This window comes from Pristiophorus japonicus, chromosome 1 (genome assembly GCF_044704955.1).
Source record: "Pristiophorus japonicus isolate sPriJap1 chromosome 1, sPriJap1.hap1, whole genome shotgun sequence".
Taxonomy (NCBI): domain Eukaryota; kingdom Metazoa; phylum Chordata; class Chondrichthyes; family Pristiophoridae; genus Pristiophorus; species Pristiophorus japonicus.
This window is the reverse complement of record NC_091977.1, coordinates 170,880,987-170,899,172: the sequence shown is the minus strand read 5'-3', so window position 1 is coordinate 170,899,172 and position 18,186 is coordinate 170,880,987. Positions and strand designations below refer to the sequence as shown.

The 18,186-nt window shown below is 45.2% G+C and overlaps 1 protein-coding gene across 1 annotated transcript in view; it reads right to left on the bottom strand.

Moving 5' to 3' along the window:
- The window catches only part of kiaa0825 (KIAA0825 ortholog), a 769,133-nt gene that overhangs the window by 528,516 nt on the left and 222,431 nt on the right, over window positions 1-18,186 (bottom strand). Inside the window, exon 12 of the mRNA XM_070884909.1 lies at window positions 11,599-11,718. Coding sequence (XP_070741010.1) covers window positions 11,599-11,718 — 120 coding nt within the window. The remainder of the gene's footprint in view (window positions 1-11,598; window positions 11,719-18,186) is intronic.

The window sequence follows — 18,186 nt, the reverse complement described above, 5'->3', positions numbered from 1 at the left end:
CGAGTCAATGCCATGCGGCATTGATAGTCTCGGGATATGGCATGCAACGCCTCTGTGCCATAGCAGCCAGGCCTTCCACATCCCGAGATTCTCCTGTGAGTCCAATCATAGAGCCGTTGTCTTCCCACCAACGATGGTAGCAGTGATCCAGATCCAGTGCCGCACAATGTCCTGGTCCCAACGTGGTGAAGGGCAGGGGTGGGGGTCGGTGTGGGGATAGGTAAAATGGGAAGAAGGGGGGAGCGGTTACGATAAGAGGGTGGGGAAAGAGAGGCGGTGGGAGTGGCTAGAAGGTTGGGTGTTGGTTGTGTTTCAACATGTTGTTGATGTTGTTCATGTTGCTGTTTTATATGTTGTTTGATTAAAAATTTTATTAGTATTCATTGTGCATTGTTAAAAATAATTTATTGGGCCCGAAATTCATTGACACATCACCCGCTTACTGCCGAGAAATACAAGTTGCATCAAAAAGAGGTACCTACCGCCGACATTACACTCAGCGGTAGATTCATGATTGACCTAACGCCGGGCGGTCTGCACACCATCCGCCCATGTAGAACCACCCACATACTGCCTAAAAGTGCAAGTTTCATGACATACCTCCAACATACTGCCGGAACTGTATACTGTCCTGGAGAAGATGCTTTAAGTGGACCTTAAGTGGCGGTATGGACACAGAGCTGACAAGTATAAATGTTTCACAGAATGTAGCATGTTTGATATTACACAGATCTTTATAGTTCTCCACAGTTTGCAGTTTGGTGTATTTTTAAATGGGTTGGTTTTCTAGTATTTTCTAGTGTTAGCCAATAATGCAGTTTGAATAGCAATATAACCACTGAGTCTGGAAATTGTGTGTGTGTTCACTAGAGTGATCTTATTTTATAAATGGTCTAAAAAAGCCTTATTAATCCTTTATTAATGAACTATAATAAACATTTTATTAGTCTCTCTTACCCCCTCTGTCTCTCCGCCCCCCCCCCCCCCCCCCCGCCCCACGGCGATCTCAGGTCGGCAGTCTCTGGCCTCTTGTCGGTGCTTCTCAGGGGGCAGAACTTGACAGCTGCGCGTGTGCACAACTTGAAAGCCGATGATTCCCAAGTCGGAAGGCCTCCTCCTCCCATTACCGCCCTCTGCACTCCACTCCCGCCAAGAAAAGTGAGATGAATCTCCTGCCCACTCAGCCAGCGGTACCGGGTGGTAAAAAAGCAAGCACCGCCTTTGTACCGCTGAAAAATGGGCGGAACTTAGCTTTCATCAATTTCGGCCCCATTAAGTTTTAAACTGTTGACATTTTTGAAAGTTCTGAATGTTTTCCAAGTTTTAAATGTTTTGAATATGTTACAATTTTATATAAATCTTTTTAGTGTCTAACTTTGAGAAAATGAAGGGTAACATTCATGAGGGTTCCATACAGTGGGCAGACAAAGCTGGTGTTGGAGTCGGGGGAGGGGGGGGGGCACGGCGGGGAGGGTACACTACTACCGTCTGCTTAAGATCAGGTAAGACATTATTTTTCAGGACGGTATTTAGGCCCGGCGGTAAATGGATCTTAGTGATCAAATTTGCATTTTCGTGCCTTCTCCAATGGGCGGGCAGTATGGACTACCGCCGGCGGTAAATATCTGATGAATTTCCCGCTGGTGGGAATGTGGCCGTGAAGTGGGCAGTAATTGATTTAAAAAAAAAATCAAATTCGCATTTCTGGCCGGTAAGTGGGCGTTAATATGATGAATTTTGGACCCAATTATAGCACGGCTTATTGCTTTCAAAGACACTATCAAATCTTAGGAACACCTCAAATAATTCACAACTAAGATACCATGTCCATCTGTGTATCACTATAAGAAAGACAGATAATGGGTATACTTATTGAAATGAAAAGAATAACTAACCAACATCAAAAGAATAAATGTAGGCTTGGTACTAATTCCTTTTAAAGCTGTTGGTGGTCAGGAAGATGCTGAAAAGATGTTTAAATGATTGAAGTTTAGTTAAATTATGTAGTAGATTCAGTGAGAATTTAAATTGTGATCAGTGATGATTTAAAGGCAGAAGGAAGATTATTGTGTAGTAAGGAAAGTATGAACAAATGTGATGTAAATAAAAAGACTGTAAAAATGAATGTGCGAGAGATCGGATGAGATAAATAGTAGAAGTATTAGAAAGAGACTGCAGTTGAGGCATTACAATTGTGTAATTAATCCTGATTAATATTCTTCAAGCGAATATTATCATTTATGTCTCACATCAATAAATCTAAAATGAGCATGTTGAGTTGTAAAAGAATGTCATTATTTCTACTAAATTTATATATCTTCTGTTTAATCTTCCAATAACAAAGCCCACTCTATTTGATGCTGAACATTTAGATTTAAATAAAGCTGTACTTAAATTAGTATTTGTTAAAGGTAGTACATGAAATACATAAGAGTGCTTCCCATTTAGCGTTTAATCATGTATTCTGCTTATAATGCATGAGTGTAAAGTCTTGATTTTTTGTCCATCATTTCATATGTAAACATACTCCCCTTAATTCGGCACATGAACAGATAAAAATACATCAACCAATATAAACACTTAATTGTATAACATTTTGGCATTTAGATCAATTGCCATCTGCTTATTTGCACATTTCAACACCAATTGTATCAGTATGAATCAAGATGCAGATGTACAAGGTAGGACAGACGAAGGCAACATTTCATGATCGTACAATGCAGTAATAAAATCACCTGAGAACCAAAGTAGCTCATTTTAAGTCCTTCTTATTATCATTTTCCTTACATGTTATATAAAAGCAATCCAAATACAGAAGCGCCACCACGCATGTACGAAAGAATTGTATGACCAGTCCTTTCTTCATTCTAGCGCAAATTGTTAATTGTGTGTAAGTATCTAGTCCCAGGATTACACACGTTATTGAGAACGTAGGTGAATTGACAAGACTTATATTGCACAACAACACCAAGGGTGAAAGATTTTGTAGAAATTATAAGATAAATCAGTAAGTACTATCGAAGTACATCAGTTCAAAAGTATGCAGATTGTAGTAAGTAAAGACTGAGGGAGATGAGGAGTTCATTAATTATACTAGAAGGTAATTAAAAATTACGGTGATGGTACTATAATAAAATTTAAAGTTAAATGGAACAGATTGCAAGTCCCACAGTTCCAGTCCTTTTACTAAAAATCAATCAATAAATAAATCACATGTTCCAAAAATGCTCTTTATTATTTCATATCTTGAAATGGATCATGGGGGAAATCTGTGATATATATTTTTAGCGTCAGTATGTGACTTGACTTTTACATTGATCTTTTAAAATACCAGTTCAAATTTCAGTTTAAAAAGTCATAGATATTTAAAACTATGTTTAAGAGTTCTTTGATAAAAATATGTCGATTCATACATGCTCCTTGGTTTAAAAGATGAGCTCCATTCATATAATCACTTTTCAGATAGAGAAATGTGACATTTGTGGGTCACATTGATTAAAGAGGCATGAAAAAACTACATTTTCAGAACTGTAGAAAAGATATTCTGGATAGAATCTTCTAAATCAGATCAAAGAAGCATGTACATTAAAAATTCAACATAAGGTATACATAGAACTTCCTTTTAGTTTACTTCAAATGTCCTGGTAAAATTGCAGCAATGATATCATAGACAAGTATAGTTTGAATTGTGGATGGTTGAGAGTGAGTATGATTGTAATTTACACTATAGATTTAGTCAACATCATAGCCACAACAGCAAAGCTCAAATAGTACATAAATGTCAGATGAATTTCCCCAAGTAAACTGCAGCCTTAAACTCATTGGGCCAGATTTTGCTGTGAGCGAAGAACAAACAGCACCAGCTGTTCATTAGACTTGCACTTGCCGATAGACTTTTTATGGGCTTTTGCACAACAAGTTGCTGTCAGCCAAAGATTTAAACAGTGTAGCGTTCCTTCCCAACAGGGACCTGTGTGAACAGGGCAAGCAAATGTGTATCTCCTTAACCAATCAGATTAAAGAATTGTTAATGATCTGTGCAGAGTCTGAACCAGGAAGGGTAAGTTAGAATGGTGAATTCAATGTTAAATCAGGTACAGAAAGTGAAATAAAGAGAGGAAAAGAAAGATTGGATTATGAGAGAGAAAGAGAGATAAAAGTTAATTTTCAGTGCCAAAGTGGCAGTAATTTCAGACTTGCCATGCCGTTAAGTGGGTACTTAGACTGGAAATGGATAAGCCTTAATGTTCTGTGGTGAGTTTAGTCTGTATCGACGATGTAGGTACAGGAAATTCACACCAGTCAATACATTTGAATTAGACCCTTATGGTGAGATGCCGCTTTCGCACAGCTTATGGAGGGGCAGCGCATCTCTGACAACAGCTTCCAGATTTTCGCGTTTAATGTGCCGAAAGTTGCTGTCTGATTAGCATATAAATAACTGTGAGCGCTGTTAGCCTCATTATTTTCACAAAAAAATCCAATCCAATGTTTACCATGCAATTTTTTTTTTAAAGTAACAGAACTCGTGTGGCATTGCTGATGGTGAGTTGGATGATACATTGGTTCGTAACAATCGGGGTGTTGTCAACAAAGAGTGACAGGAAAATTGTTACAGAAAGTGTGACATTTATGGAAAAATCTGCTACACAGAAGAATATTAAGCGTATCATAGATATAAAATATTGTGTAGAATAAATATTTTTACATAATGTATATAAAGTATTGAATATAACTTCTCCAAAATAATCTGTGTATCAACCATATAATAAAAATTTAGAAAGTGTTACATTTTTTTTGAGGATGTTTCCAGTAGAGTGCACAAGGGAGAACCAGTTGATGTGGTATATTTGGACTTTCAGAAGGCTTTCGACAAGGTCCCACACAAGAGATTAATGTGCTAAGTTAAAGCACATGGGACTGGGGGTAGTGTGCTGACATGGATTGAGAACTGGTTGTCAGACAGGAAGCAAAGAGTAGGAGTAAATGGGTACTTTTCAGAATGGCAGGCAGTGACTAGTGGGGTACCTCAAGGTTCTGTGCTGCGGCCCCAGCTGTTTACACTGTACATTAATGATTTAGACGAGGGGATTAAATGTAGTATCTCCAAATTTGCGGATGACACTAAGTTGGGCGGCAGTGTGAGCTGCGAGGAGGATGCTATGAGGCTGCAGAGCGACTTGGATAGGTTAGATGAGTGGGCAAATGCATGGCAGATGAAGTATAATGTGGATAAATGTGAGGTTATCCACTTTGGTGATAAAAACAGAGAGACAGACTATTATCTGAATGGTGACAGATTAGGAAAAGGGGAGGTGCAACGAGACCTGGGTGTCATGGTACATCAGTCATTGAAGGTTGGCATGCAGGTACAGCAGGCGGTTAAGAAAGCAAATGGCATGTTGGCCTTCATAGCAAGGGGATTTGAGTACAGGGGCAGGGAGGTGTTGCTACAGTTGTACAGGGCCTTGGTGAGGCCACACCTGGAGTATTGTGTACAGTTTTGGTCTCTTAACCTGAGGAAGGACATTCTTGCTATTGAGGGAGTGCAGCGAAGGTTCACCAGACTGATTCCCGGGATGGCGGGACTGACCTATCAAGAAAGACTGGATCAACTGGGCTTGTATTCACTGGAGTTCAGAAGAATGAGAGGGGACCTCATAGAAACGTTTAAAATTCTGATGGGTTTAGACAGGTTAGATGCAGGAAGAATGTTCCCAATGTTGGGGAAGTCCAGAACCAGGGGTCACAATCTAAGGATAAGGGGTAAGCCATTTAGGACCGAGATGAGGAGAAACTTCTTCACCCAGAGAGTGGTGAACCTGTGGAATTCTCTACTGCAGAAAGTTGTTGAGGCCAATTCACTAAATATATTCAAAAAGGAGTTAGATGAAGTCCTTACTACTAGGGGGATCAAGGGGTATGGCGAGAAAGCAGGAATGGGGTACTGAAGTTGCATGTTCAGTCATGAACTCATTGAATGGCGGTGCAGGCTAGAAGGGCCGAATGGCCTACTCCTGCACCTATTTTCTATGTTTCTATGTTTGTACAAAAAGCCACATGCTCTGCCGCAGAGAAGTTGCTGATGGTGTGTGATGTGAAGTAATGAAAAGTTTGAGAAAGAAAGGAGGAGGAAAGCTAGGAATTCTTAGAGCATTTTGTGGCCGTGAGTGGTGAGCACTGAAAATGTTGGTAGGATAAGGTTTGAGTGGGAAAAAAGAGTGTCAAAAATTGAGGAATGGACTCTTGGGATTTGGAGCGTTTTAGGAATTGTGGACTACAGATAAAAGACATACATTGGAAGCAGGACTTAAAAAAAACAGCAGAGCTCTACTTTAAACAATCAACACCAGGAATGGAACTCAAAAATTAGAAACAGTGAAGCGAGTCTAAAAAAACAATATACCAGGAGTGAATTTTTAAAAAGCACAAAACTAGGGGCTCAATTTTGTCCAAGCCCATTTTCTGGCATATTGCCAGAGTTACGCCCGTTTTTCTAGGCCGGAAAAGCGCCAAAAATATTTTGTCAAAGTTTCCCCGATGTATAATTCAAATTTGGCACCGTGCAGCGTGTCCAGTCGCCTCGGGGGGTGGAGCCTGCTGTCTGTGCCGAACAAATGATGCCGCACCTTCTGCGCATGTGTGACAAAAAAAGTGACGTTTTTGATGTTATTTCAATGGACGCGCATGCGCAGTACAGCTCCGGGTTGGCAATCGGCCATTTTTAAAGAGCCAGTTGTGTGAGGAGTGCTGTGTGAGAGCACTGGAAAAATCGGATCTGCAGCAATACAAGATGCAAAGTGGTGCAAGGACCAAGAATTTCTTACAGGATAAAGTAGTCACTGTCATTGAGAACAGATGGCAGGAGTTTGACACCAGCAGAGGTCACATAAAAGTTCCACCCAAAGAAATGAAAAAACGCTGGAACCAAGTTGCAGAAGATTACTGCGCAATGGTGACCACCACGAGATCTGGAGGCCAGTGTAAAAAGAAGTGACAGGACCTTGGTCAAGTAATTAGTGTAAGTAATATTTTCATTTATTCAATGGAATTGCAATTGTAAATGTGACCAGCTGTATATGTCCCACCCAGCAGAAAGACACCCGCTCTAAAATGTTGCACTTTCATCTTTGCAGAGAAAGGTGGCACATAATAAAAGGGAAAGAACTTGAACAGGAGGAGGCCCAGCAAATCTGCAGCCACCGACACCCTTGGAAGAGAGGGTCGCTGCTTTGATGGGTCCTGCCTGGAGAAAAGCAACCACAACTGCACAAGCTGGGTCCACACTCGAGGGAGAGGGTAAGTCCTGTAAATTCCACAGTCTGGCTTTGCTAAATGTTAAGTACTGCGCGGGCTAGCTATGCTTCGGTTGATGCAACGTGCTATCATTCATCGGGGGTCCTTCAAATCAGCCTGTTGCCTGCACTGTGTGAGCCTACTCATGCCACCCACTCTGCCTCCTCCTCTGCTGCTAACCATTTGTCTGTGTTCTGTTATATTTTGCAGAACTTGAGGATGCAGAAGAAGATTCAGATGTGGACAAGCCTGAAGAGGAGAACATCTTCCAATCCCACCCTCCAGACCAAGAGCATGGGGGTAAGGGGGAGGGGATGAAGATGGATGAAGCCCCCACTGTTTTACTGACTTTGGTGGAGATGCAGGTACCGCCCATTGAGGTGCCAGCCCCTTCCGTGACTAGTGGTTTGAGTGTTGGTGGGACATTCCATGGTTTCCTAACGTCCGAGGCTGCAGGTCCCAGTGGTGGGGTGCAGCGAGGCACACCCAGGGCCCCACCTTCCGAGGCTGCGGGTTCCAGTGGTGTGGTGGAGCGAGGCACACCCAGAGCCCCACCTTCCAAGGCTCTCCTGAGTTGCAGGATCTAACAGATGTAGTTCAGGTGATGGCAATGAGTAGGGAGAGCACTGACCTTACACGATTACTCCTGGACACCATCAGTGGGGTGGGTGATGAAGTAGCGGGACTGTCGGGAGAAGTAACAGCAATCTCAAGAGAAATGGGAACGATGGCCGGAACCATGAGTGAGGGAATATCTCAGTCAGCTGAAACCATATCAGTGACCATGAGGGAGAGAATGTCACAGGTAGCTGATGCGCTGTCAGTGAACATCAGGGAGGGAATGTCAGAGATGATGCAAACACTATCACTGAACATGAGAGAGGGAATGTCACAGGTAGTTGAGACAGTTTTGCTCAACATGAGGGAGGGAATGTTGCAGGTCATTGAGACACTGTCAGGGCGCACGAGGGACAGCATGTTGGAGTTAGCTGCTGCAATAAGGGATAACGCCCAGAACCCGCGTCCATTGACAGAATCAACTGCCACTCCCACTCCAATCCCCACACCAGCCTCTGAAGAGCCCCAAGCCGGGCCCTCCATGTTGCCGCCTGCCGCACCCTTCCCTCAGCAGATGCACACTACCCAAGATGTTAGAAAGAATAAGCCTGGTACCAACACCAGAAACATTGCGCCACCGCCTGCGGGCAGGGGTGGTGGAGTCACCAAGAACAAGCACGGCAGGTGGTCTTAGAATAAGGTGGAGAAGAGATGGATGCAGCCTTTCTTTGCTGCTGCTGTTGTTGCTGTTATTATTATTGTTACTGTTGTAACTGTTGTTCTCAAATTAAAAAATTTTTGTAAGTTAAGTAAATTTACAAGTTTAAAAGTTAGTAAGTGATCTTAAAGATTTTAAGTGATCTTAGAGTTTGTAAGTGATCGTAACTGAAAACTTTAAAGTTTGATACAAGAATAATTTTATTAAAGTTATGTTTACAAAGAACTGTTTGTTAAACTTTTGAATAAAATGTATTTTACATTAAATCTGAATCATTTTCACTATTTGTTCCACTATTAACACAGCAGGCAGGAGAGGTTCTTTGTTCTCTCCTCCCAAGGTCTGTATGGATGGACCACACACAGGTCTTGTGACTTCTCCTCTCACTCCCCGCCCCCCCTCCCCCAAACTCATTGCAGTCTTGTGACTTCTCCCCCAAACTCATTGCAGTTTAGTGCCTAGTGTAGCAACCTTCCGATCGGCACCTCTTTCCCCTGGCTCAGTGCAGAAGCCTTCTGATCTCCACCTTCCTCCCCGGGCTCAGTGCAGAAGCCTTCCGATCACCACCTCTCCACCCCACCACTTGTTTACCAGCCGAGCCCCGAGCCCGTGTCCAGGCGCGGGGCCAATTCTGACGGCCGAAGCTACAACCCGCCTCCAGCCCTGTTTGAAGGTGGTGGCGTGAGTAAAAAAAAAATGAAAAGTTCAGAAATCCAAGAAACTTCCACGTACTCCGTTGAAAGGTAAACAAAGTTGAACTTTATTATGGATATTTCAAGTGTTAGAGACTCCCTCCAAAAACTTCGATGAAAAACAATGGCGTCTTTTAGTGTCGATTTTTCAATATGCGCTGCTTTCTGTTAACTCACCAGAAGGTTTTTCGGGAGTGGCCAGATACGCCGCCCTGGGATAAAAACATTTTGGGCAAAGTGCGAAAATTGCTGAAAACTGCTGTAGACATGAGGGAACTATGAGGTCAAAAAAACCTAAAGTAGAAAAATCGGACCTAAAGCAGTTACGCCGGCGCAGATTCTGGGGGGAAACTTTGAATTAAATAATTACGCCAGAAAAAATGGCGCCAATGACCCAGGAAAATTGAACCCTAGAAGTGGCACTGAAAAAGAACAGAAGCACCAGAGCATGGACTAAAAAAAAAATCACAATCCTCAGGAGCAGCACTAAAAATTGGTTTAAAAAAGAACAAAAACATTGAGGGGGTCAAATGTCCCTTTTTATAGCCCAGGCCGCAATGGTGTTCTTGCCCAGGGAAGAGGGGGGCATTACCACCTCCCGGGAAATTGCCACGGAGGTTTGGGGAGTGCTGTCCCGGCAGTGCCGCGCCCTGCGAGGAAGGCCCCGGGCCAGTGCACAATCAGCAATGACGTCATCGCCGTGCGCGCCGACGCCTCACTGCCTCGTGCCGACCCCTTTCCGCCCTGTGGGGAAATTACCCCACAGGCTACAAGGCTGCCGCGGGTAGATGTCAACGCCAACTTCGTGGGTCGCGAAGCTGGCAGACATCCGCCGCCGGGGTGCCCTTAAAGAGGAGACCTTTAGCGCCCCAGGCTGCCATCTTTATTTGTCAGATGACTCTTGGGTTGGTCCGACAATGACGCCCCTCGCGTTGACTGGGCCACCATCGTGCAGCGCGGCACTCCATTTTTGGTGCCAGGCTGCTGGCCCGGTCGATCGTGTTCCTTTAATGGACTCAGTGCTGCGCTACCGCCCCCGGGAGCGCCCCTCAAAGGAAGCAAAGCCCCGGAGACAGCACTCTGCTTTTTTTGCGGGGCGTACGGCCCAATTCCGTGTCAGGAGTGGGACTTCCAGGCCGGGCGCAGGAAATCCTGGCCCCGGAAGATTACCGCCCCCAATCGGGGTGAAGGGCAATTTCTAGCCGAGTCGTACGAAAAAACATACAAATAACAGGAGTGGAATTAAATAAACAGAAACAGTGGGATCTCCCGAAGGCTAATTGAAGACTTGAAACATTTCTAACACTACACAACTGACGGGCAGGAACATATGACTAATGGCAAAATAAAAATTTTAAGGATTGTTCTCAGCAGGGAACCCAAGCCATGCTTTTATTGCCCCTGGACCCAATTATTCCAATACTCTCCTGACTGACCACCTATCTTGCACCCTCCATAAACTTCAGCACATCCAAAACTATCCTAACCCGCACCAAGTTCTGCTCAATCATCACTCCTGTGCCTGTTGACCGACATTGGCTCCCAGTCCACTAAAGCCTTAAATTTTAATTTTCATATTGTGTTCAAATCCCTCCATGGCCTCGCCCCTCCCTATTCCTGTAACCCCCTCCAGCCCTACAATCCTCCAAGAACTCCAACTCTGACCTCTTATGCTTCCCCCACTTCCTCCGCCCTACCACTTGCAATCTTGCCTTCAGCTGCCGAGGCCCTAAACTCTTGAATACACTCCCTAAACCTCTTTGCCTGTTCACCTCTCTCTCCCCCTTTAAGATCCCCTCTAAAACCTACCTCCTCGATCAAGCTTTTAGTCAACCCTCCTAATATCTGCTTCATTGGCTTGGTGTTCAGTTTTGTGTGATTATGCTCCTGTGAAGGGAGTTGGGTCGTTTTCCTACATTAAACTCGCGAGTTGCTGTTGTTTCAATGCACAATAGGCCAGTTTCCAATAATTTGGGGACTGATACCCATTGTACATGAGTACTAGGGGCACTGGACATTGCATTATCGCCCTTATGTACAGTTCAGTGTATACAATAGATAATGATGGGGAGTTATCATTTCATAGTGGCTTATGGACAGCCCAAAGGGCTAGTTTTGGTGAGTGATAGAGATTTTGGTGTGTGCCTGTTGCACAAAATCAGAGTGCATCGTATCTTTTCATTCAACTATATACACTGTATATCTGGGAAATAAAACATGGATGGCAACTACAAAGTTTAAGGTACATGTTAAAATAATAATTGAGAGCCGAGAACTCTGGATTCATAAAATCTCAGTATCCTCTCACAAAGTATGTGGAAACGTCATTTTTACCTGTGTGATCCATTATAGAAGCAGGAGCATTGAATCCAACGTGACCATTCCAGTAAGCCGCTGTTCACTGGTTCCAATTTTAGTGTCGAGATATATTCACAGAAACCATTACGAAATACTCTGACAAAATCAAAATTGAGAATTATAATTAACAGGTTCGTTGGGTAAAAACACCAACTCCATTAAACTACTGTATTAAGCCAATGAAATAAAGAAATTGAGCAAGTTAAAACAACAACTTTTATTTTATATAGCGCCTTAAATGTAGTAAAACGTCCCAAGGCATATCACAACAGTGCCATACTCCGCCTGCTCCACGACGACATGCAAGCCATGATCCTTACCAACGGATCCATCACAGACCCAATTCATATCCGGACTGGGGTCAAACAGGGCTGTATCATCGCACCAACCCTCTTCTCAATCTTCCTCGCTGCCATGCTCCACCTCACAGTAGATAAGCTCCCCGCTGGAGTGGAGCTAAACTACAGAACCAGTGGGAAGCTGTTCAACCTTCGCCGTCTCCAGGCCAGGTCCAAGACCACTCCAACCTCTGGCGTCGAGCTACAGTACACGGACGACGCCTGCGTCTGTGCACACACAGAGGCTGAACTCCAGAACATAGTCGATGTATTTACCGAGGCGTATGAAAGCATAGGCCTTGTGGTAAACATTAGTAAGACAAAGGTCCTACACCAGCCTGTCCTCGCTGTACAGCACTGCCCCCCTAAACATCAAGATCCACGGCGTGGCCCTGGACAACGTGACCACTTCCCCTACCTCGGGAATCTCCTATCAACAAAAGCAGGCATTGATGATGAGATCCAACACCGCCTCCAGCGCGCCAGTACAGCCTTCGGCCGCCTGAGGAAAAGAGTGTTTGAAGATCAGTCCTTCAAACTGTCACCAAGCTCATGGTCTACAGGGCCGTAGTAATACCCGCCCTCCTTATGGCTCAGAGATGTGGACCATGTACAGTAGACCCCCCAAGTCGCTGGAGAAATATCACCAGCGATGTCTCCGCAAGATCCTGCAAATCCCCTGGGAGGACAGACGCACAAACATTAGCATCCTCATCCAGGCCAACATCCCCAGCATTGAAGCACTGACCACACTTGATCAGCTCTGCTGGGCAGGCCACATAGTTTGCATGCCAGACACGAGACTCCCAAAGCAAATGCTCTACTCTGAACTCGTCCACGGCAAACGAGCCAAAGGCGGGCAGAGGAAACGTTACAAGGACACCCTCAAAGCCTCCCTGATAAAGTGCGACATCCCCACTGACACATAGAAACGTAGAAAATAGGTGCAGGAGTAGACCATTCGGCCCTTCGAACCTGCACCACCATTCAATGAGTTCTTGGCTGAACATGCAACTTCAGTATCCCATTCCTGCTTTCTCGCCATACCCCTTGATCCCCCGAGTAGTAAGGACTACATCTAACTCCTTTTTGAATATATTTAGTGAATTGGCCTCAACAACTTTCTGTGGTAGAGAATTCCACAGGTTCACCACTCTCTGGGTGAAGAAGTTTCTCCTCATCTTGGTCCTAATTGGCTTACCCCTTATCCTTAGACTGTGACCCCTGGTTCTGGACTTCCCCAACATTGGAAACATTCTTCCTGCATCTAACCTGTCTAAACCCATCAGAATTTTAAACGTTTCTATGAGATCCCCTCTCATTCTTCTGAACTCCAGTGAATACAAGCCCAGTTGATCCAGTCTTTCTTGATATGTCAGTCCCGCCATCCCGGGAATCAGTCTGGTGAACCTTTGCTGCACTCCCTCAATAGCAAGAATGTCCTTCCTCAAGTTAGGAGACCAAAACTGTACACAATACTCCAGGTGTGGCCTCACCAAGGCCCTGTACAACTGGAGTAACACCTCCCTGCCTCTGTACTCAAATCCCCTCGCTATGAAGGCCAACATGCCATTTGCTTTCTTAACCGCCTGCTGTACCTGCATGCCAACCTTCAATGACAGATGTACCATGACACCCAAGTCTCGTTGCACCTCCCCTTTTCCTAATCTGTCACCATTCAGATAATAGTCTGTCTCTCTGTTTTTATCACCAAAGTGGATAACCTCACATTTATCCACATTATACTTCATCTGCCATGCATTTGCCCACTCATCTAACCTATCCAAGTCACTCTGCAGCCTCATAGCATCCTCCTCGCAGCTTACACTGCCACCCAACTTAGTGTCATCGGCAAATTTGGAGATACTACATTTAATCCCCTCGTCTAAATCATTAATGTACAATGTAAACAGCTGGGGCCGCAGCACAGAACCTTGTGGTACCCCACTAGTCACTGCCTGCCATTCTGAAAAGTACCCATTTACTCCTACTCTTTGCTTCCTGTCTGACAACCAGTTCTCAATCCACGTCAGCACACTACCCCCAATCCCATGTGCTTTAACTTTGCACATTAATCTCTTGTGTGAGACCTTGTCGAAAGCCTTCTGAAAGTCCAAATACACCACATCAATTGCTTCTCCCTTGTCCACTCTACTGGAAACATCCTCAAAAAATTCCAGAAGATTTGTCAAGCATGATTTTCCTTTCACAATTCCATGCTGACTTGGACCTATCATGTCACCTCTTTCCAAATGCACTGCTATGACATCCTTAATAATTGATTCCATCATTTTACCCACTACCGATGTCAGGCTGACCGGTCTATAATTCCCTGTTTTCTCTATCCCTCCTTTTTTAAAAACTGGGGTTACATTGGCTATCCTCCACTCCACAGGAACTGATCCAGAGTCTATGGAATGTTGGAAAATGACTGTCAATGCATCTGCTATTTCCTCCTTAAGTACTCTGGGATGCAGACCATCAGGCCCTGGGGATTTATCGGCCTTCAATCCCATCAATTTCCCCAACACAATTTCCCGACTAATAAGGATTTCCCTCAGTTCCTCCTTCATACTAGACCCTCTGACCCCTTTTATATCCGGAAGGTTGTTTGTGTCCTCCTTGGTGAATACCAAACCAAAGTACTTGTTCAATTGGTCTGCCATTTCTTTCTTCCCCGTTATGACTTCCCCTGATTCTGACTGCAGGGGACCTACGTTTGTCTTTACTAACCTTTTTCTCTTTACATATCTATAGAAGCTTTTACAGTCCATTTTAATGTCCCCTGCAAGTTTCCTCTCGTACTCTATTTTCCCTGCCCTAATCAAACCCTTTGTCCTCCTCTGCTGAGTTCTAAATTTCTCCCAGTCCCTGGGTTCACAGCTATTTCTGGCCAATTTGTATGCCACTTCCTTGGCTTTAATACTATCCCTGATTTCCCTTGATAGCCATGGTTGAGCCACCTTCCCTTTTTTATTTTTACGCCAGACAGGGATGTACAATTGTTGTAGTTCAGCCATGCGGTCTCTAAATGTCTGCCATTGCCCATCCACTGTCAACCCCTTAAGTGTCATACACCAATCTATCCTAGCCAATTCACGCCTCATACCTTCAAAGTTATCCTTCTTTAAGTTCTGGACCATGGTCTCTAAATTAACTGTTTCATACTCCATCCTAATGTAGAATTCCACCATATTATGGTCACTATTCCCCAAGAGGCCTCGCACAACGAGATTGCTAATTAATCCTCTCCCATTACACAACACCCAGTCTAAGATGGCCTCCCCCCCTAGTTGGTTCCTCGACATATTGGTCTAGAAAACCATCCCTTATGCACTCCAGGAAATCCTCCTCGACTGTATTGTTTCCAGTTTGGTTAGCCCAATCTATATGCATATTAAAGTCACCCATGATAACTGCTGCACCTTTATTGCATGCACCCCTAATTTCCTGGGTTTGATGCCTTCCCCAACATCACTACTACTCTTTGGAGGTCTGTACACAACTCCCACGAGCATTTTCTGCCCTTTGGTATTCCGTAGCTCCCCCATACCAATTCCACATCATCCAAGCTAATGTCTTTCCTTACAATTGCATTAATTTCATCTTTAACCAGCAATGCCACCCCGCCTCCTTTTCCTTTCTGTCTATCCTTCCTAAATGTTGAATACCCTTGGATGTTGAGTTCCCAGCCTTGGTCACCCTGGAGCCATGTCTCCGTGAACTGCTATCTGCACAGTTAATTTGTCCACCTTATTCCGAATACTCCTCGCATTGAGGGACAGAGCCTTCAGGCTTGCCTTTTTAACACACTTTGACCCTCTAGAATTTTGCTGTAAAGTGGCCCTTATTGTTTTTTGCCTTGGGTTTCTCTGCACTCCACTTTTACCCTTCTCCTTTCTGTCTTTTACTTCTGTCTCCATTTTGTTTCCTTCTGTCTCCCTGCATTGGTTCCCATCCCCCTGCCATATTACTTTAACTCCTCCCCAACAGCACTAGCAAACACTCCCCCTCGGACATTGGTTCCAGTCCTGCCCAGGTGCAGACCGTCTGGTGCGTATTGGTCCCACCTCCCCCAGAACCGGTTCCAATGCCCCAGGAATTTGAATCCCTCCCTGCTGCACCACTGCTCAAGCCACGTATTCATCTGAGCTATCCTGCAATTCCTACTCTGACTAGCACGTGGCACTGGCAGCAATCCTGAGATTACTACTTTTGAGGTCCCACTTTTTAATTTAACTCCTAGCTCCCTAAATTCATCTCGTAGGACCGCATCCCATTTTTTACCTATGTAGTTGGTACCTATATGCACCATGGCAACTGGCTGTTCACCCTCCCTTTTCAGAATGTCCTGTACCCGCTCCGAGACATCCTTGACCCTTGCACCAGGGAGGCAACATACCATCCTGGAGTCTCGGTTGCGAACGCAGAAACGCCTATCTAGTCCCCTTACAATCGAATCCCCAATCACTATTGCTCTCCCACTCTTTTACCTGCCCTCCTGTGCAGCAGAGCCCGCCACGGTGCCATGAACCTGGCTGCTGCTGCTCTCCCCTGATGAGTCATCCCCCTCAACAGTACCCAAAGCGGTGTATCTGTTTTGCAGGGGGATGACCGCAAGGGACCCCTGCTCTACCTTCCTTGCACTGCTCTTCCTGTTGGTCTTCCATTCCCTATCTGGCTGTGTACCCTTTACCTGCGGTAAGACCAACTCACTAAATGTGCTATTCACATCATTCTCAGCATCGTGCATGCTTCAGAGTGAATCCACCCGCAGCTCCAGTTCCGCAACGCGGTTCGTCAGGAGCTGGAGGCGGATACACTTCCCGCACACCTAGTCGTCAGGGATACCAGAGGCTTCCCTGATTTCCCACATGGTACAGGAGGAGCATAACACATGTCCGAGCTCTCCTGCCATGACTTAACACCTAGATTAACTTAATTTGGCAACCTCAATGCTAAAGGTTACTTACTGAAATAGAAAAGAAAAAGAAAAGCTACTTACCAATCACCAGCCAACCACTTACCCCTTTGGCTGTGACGTCACCTTTCGATTTCTTTCTACTTCTTTTTTGCCTTTTGTCCCTGCTGCAGCTGCTTAAGCACTGGCCTTTTGTAGGCCTCACCAACGCTGCCGCCGGAACTCCCGCCTCTCGCCGATTCCCCGAGCTCCTGGTCGCACTGGCCTTTTGTACGCCTCACCAACGCTGCCACCGGAACTCCAGCCTCTCGCCGACTCCCCGAGCTCCTGGTCGCACTGGCCTTTTGTAGGCCTCACCAACGCTGCCACCGGAACTCCAGCCTCTCGCCAACTCCCCGAGCTCCTGGTCGCACTGGCCTTTTGTAGGCCTCACCAACGCTGCCGCCGGAACCCCCATCTCTCGCCGACTCCCCGAGCTCCTGGTCGCACTGGCCTTTTGTAGGCCTCACCAATGCTGCCACCGGAACTCCCGCCTCTCGCCGACTCCTGGGAGTCCTTGGCCATAGACCGCCCTAAGTGGAGGAAGTGCATTCAGGAGGGTGCTGAGCTCAAAGTATCGTCGCCGAGAGCATGCAGAAATCAAGCGCAGGTAGCGGAAGGAGCGTGCGGCAAACCAGGCTCCCTGCCCACCCTTTCCCTCAAAGACTATCTGTCCCATCTTTGACAGAAATTGTGGTTCTCGTATTGGACTGTACAGCCATCTAAGAACTAATGCTAAGAGTGGAAGCAAGTCTTCCTCGATCCCGAGGGACTGCCTATGATGATGATGCTAAGACAAAACAGATAAATTTGACACCGAGCTACATAAGAAGAAATTATGGCAGATGACCAAAAGCTTGGTAAAAGAGATAGATTTTAAGGAGCATCTTAATGGAGGAAAAAGACTTAGAGAGGTTTAGGAAGGGAGTTCCAGAGCTTAGCGCCCAAGCAGCTGAAGGCACGGCCGATGGTTGAGCAGTTATAATCAGGGATGCTCAAGCGGGCAGAATTTGAGGACGCAGACATCTCATGGAATTGTGAGGCTGAAAGAGATTACAGAGATAGGAAGGGGCATGACCATGAAGGGATTTGTAAACAAGGATGAGAATTTTGAAATCGAGGCGTTGCTTAACCGGGAGCCAATGTAGGTCAGCGAGCACAGGGGTGATGAGTGATCAGGACTTGGTGCAAGTTAGGACACGGGGTGCCGAGTTTTGAATGACCTCATGTTTACGTAGTGTGGAATGTGGGAGGCCAGCCAGGAGT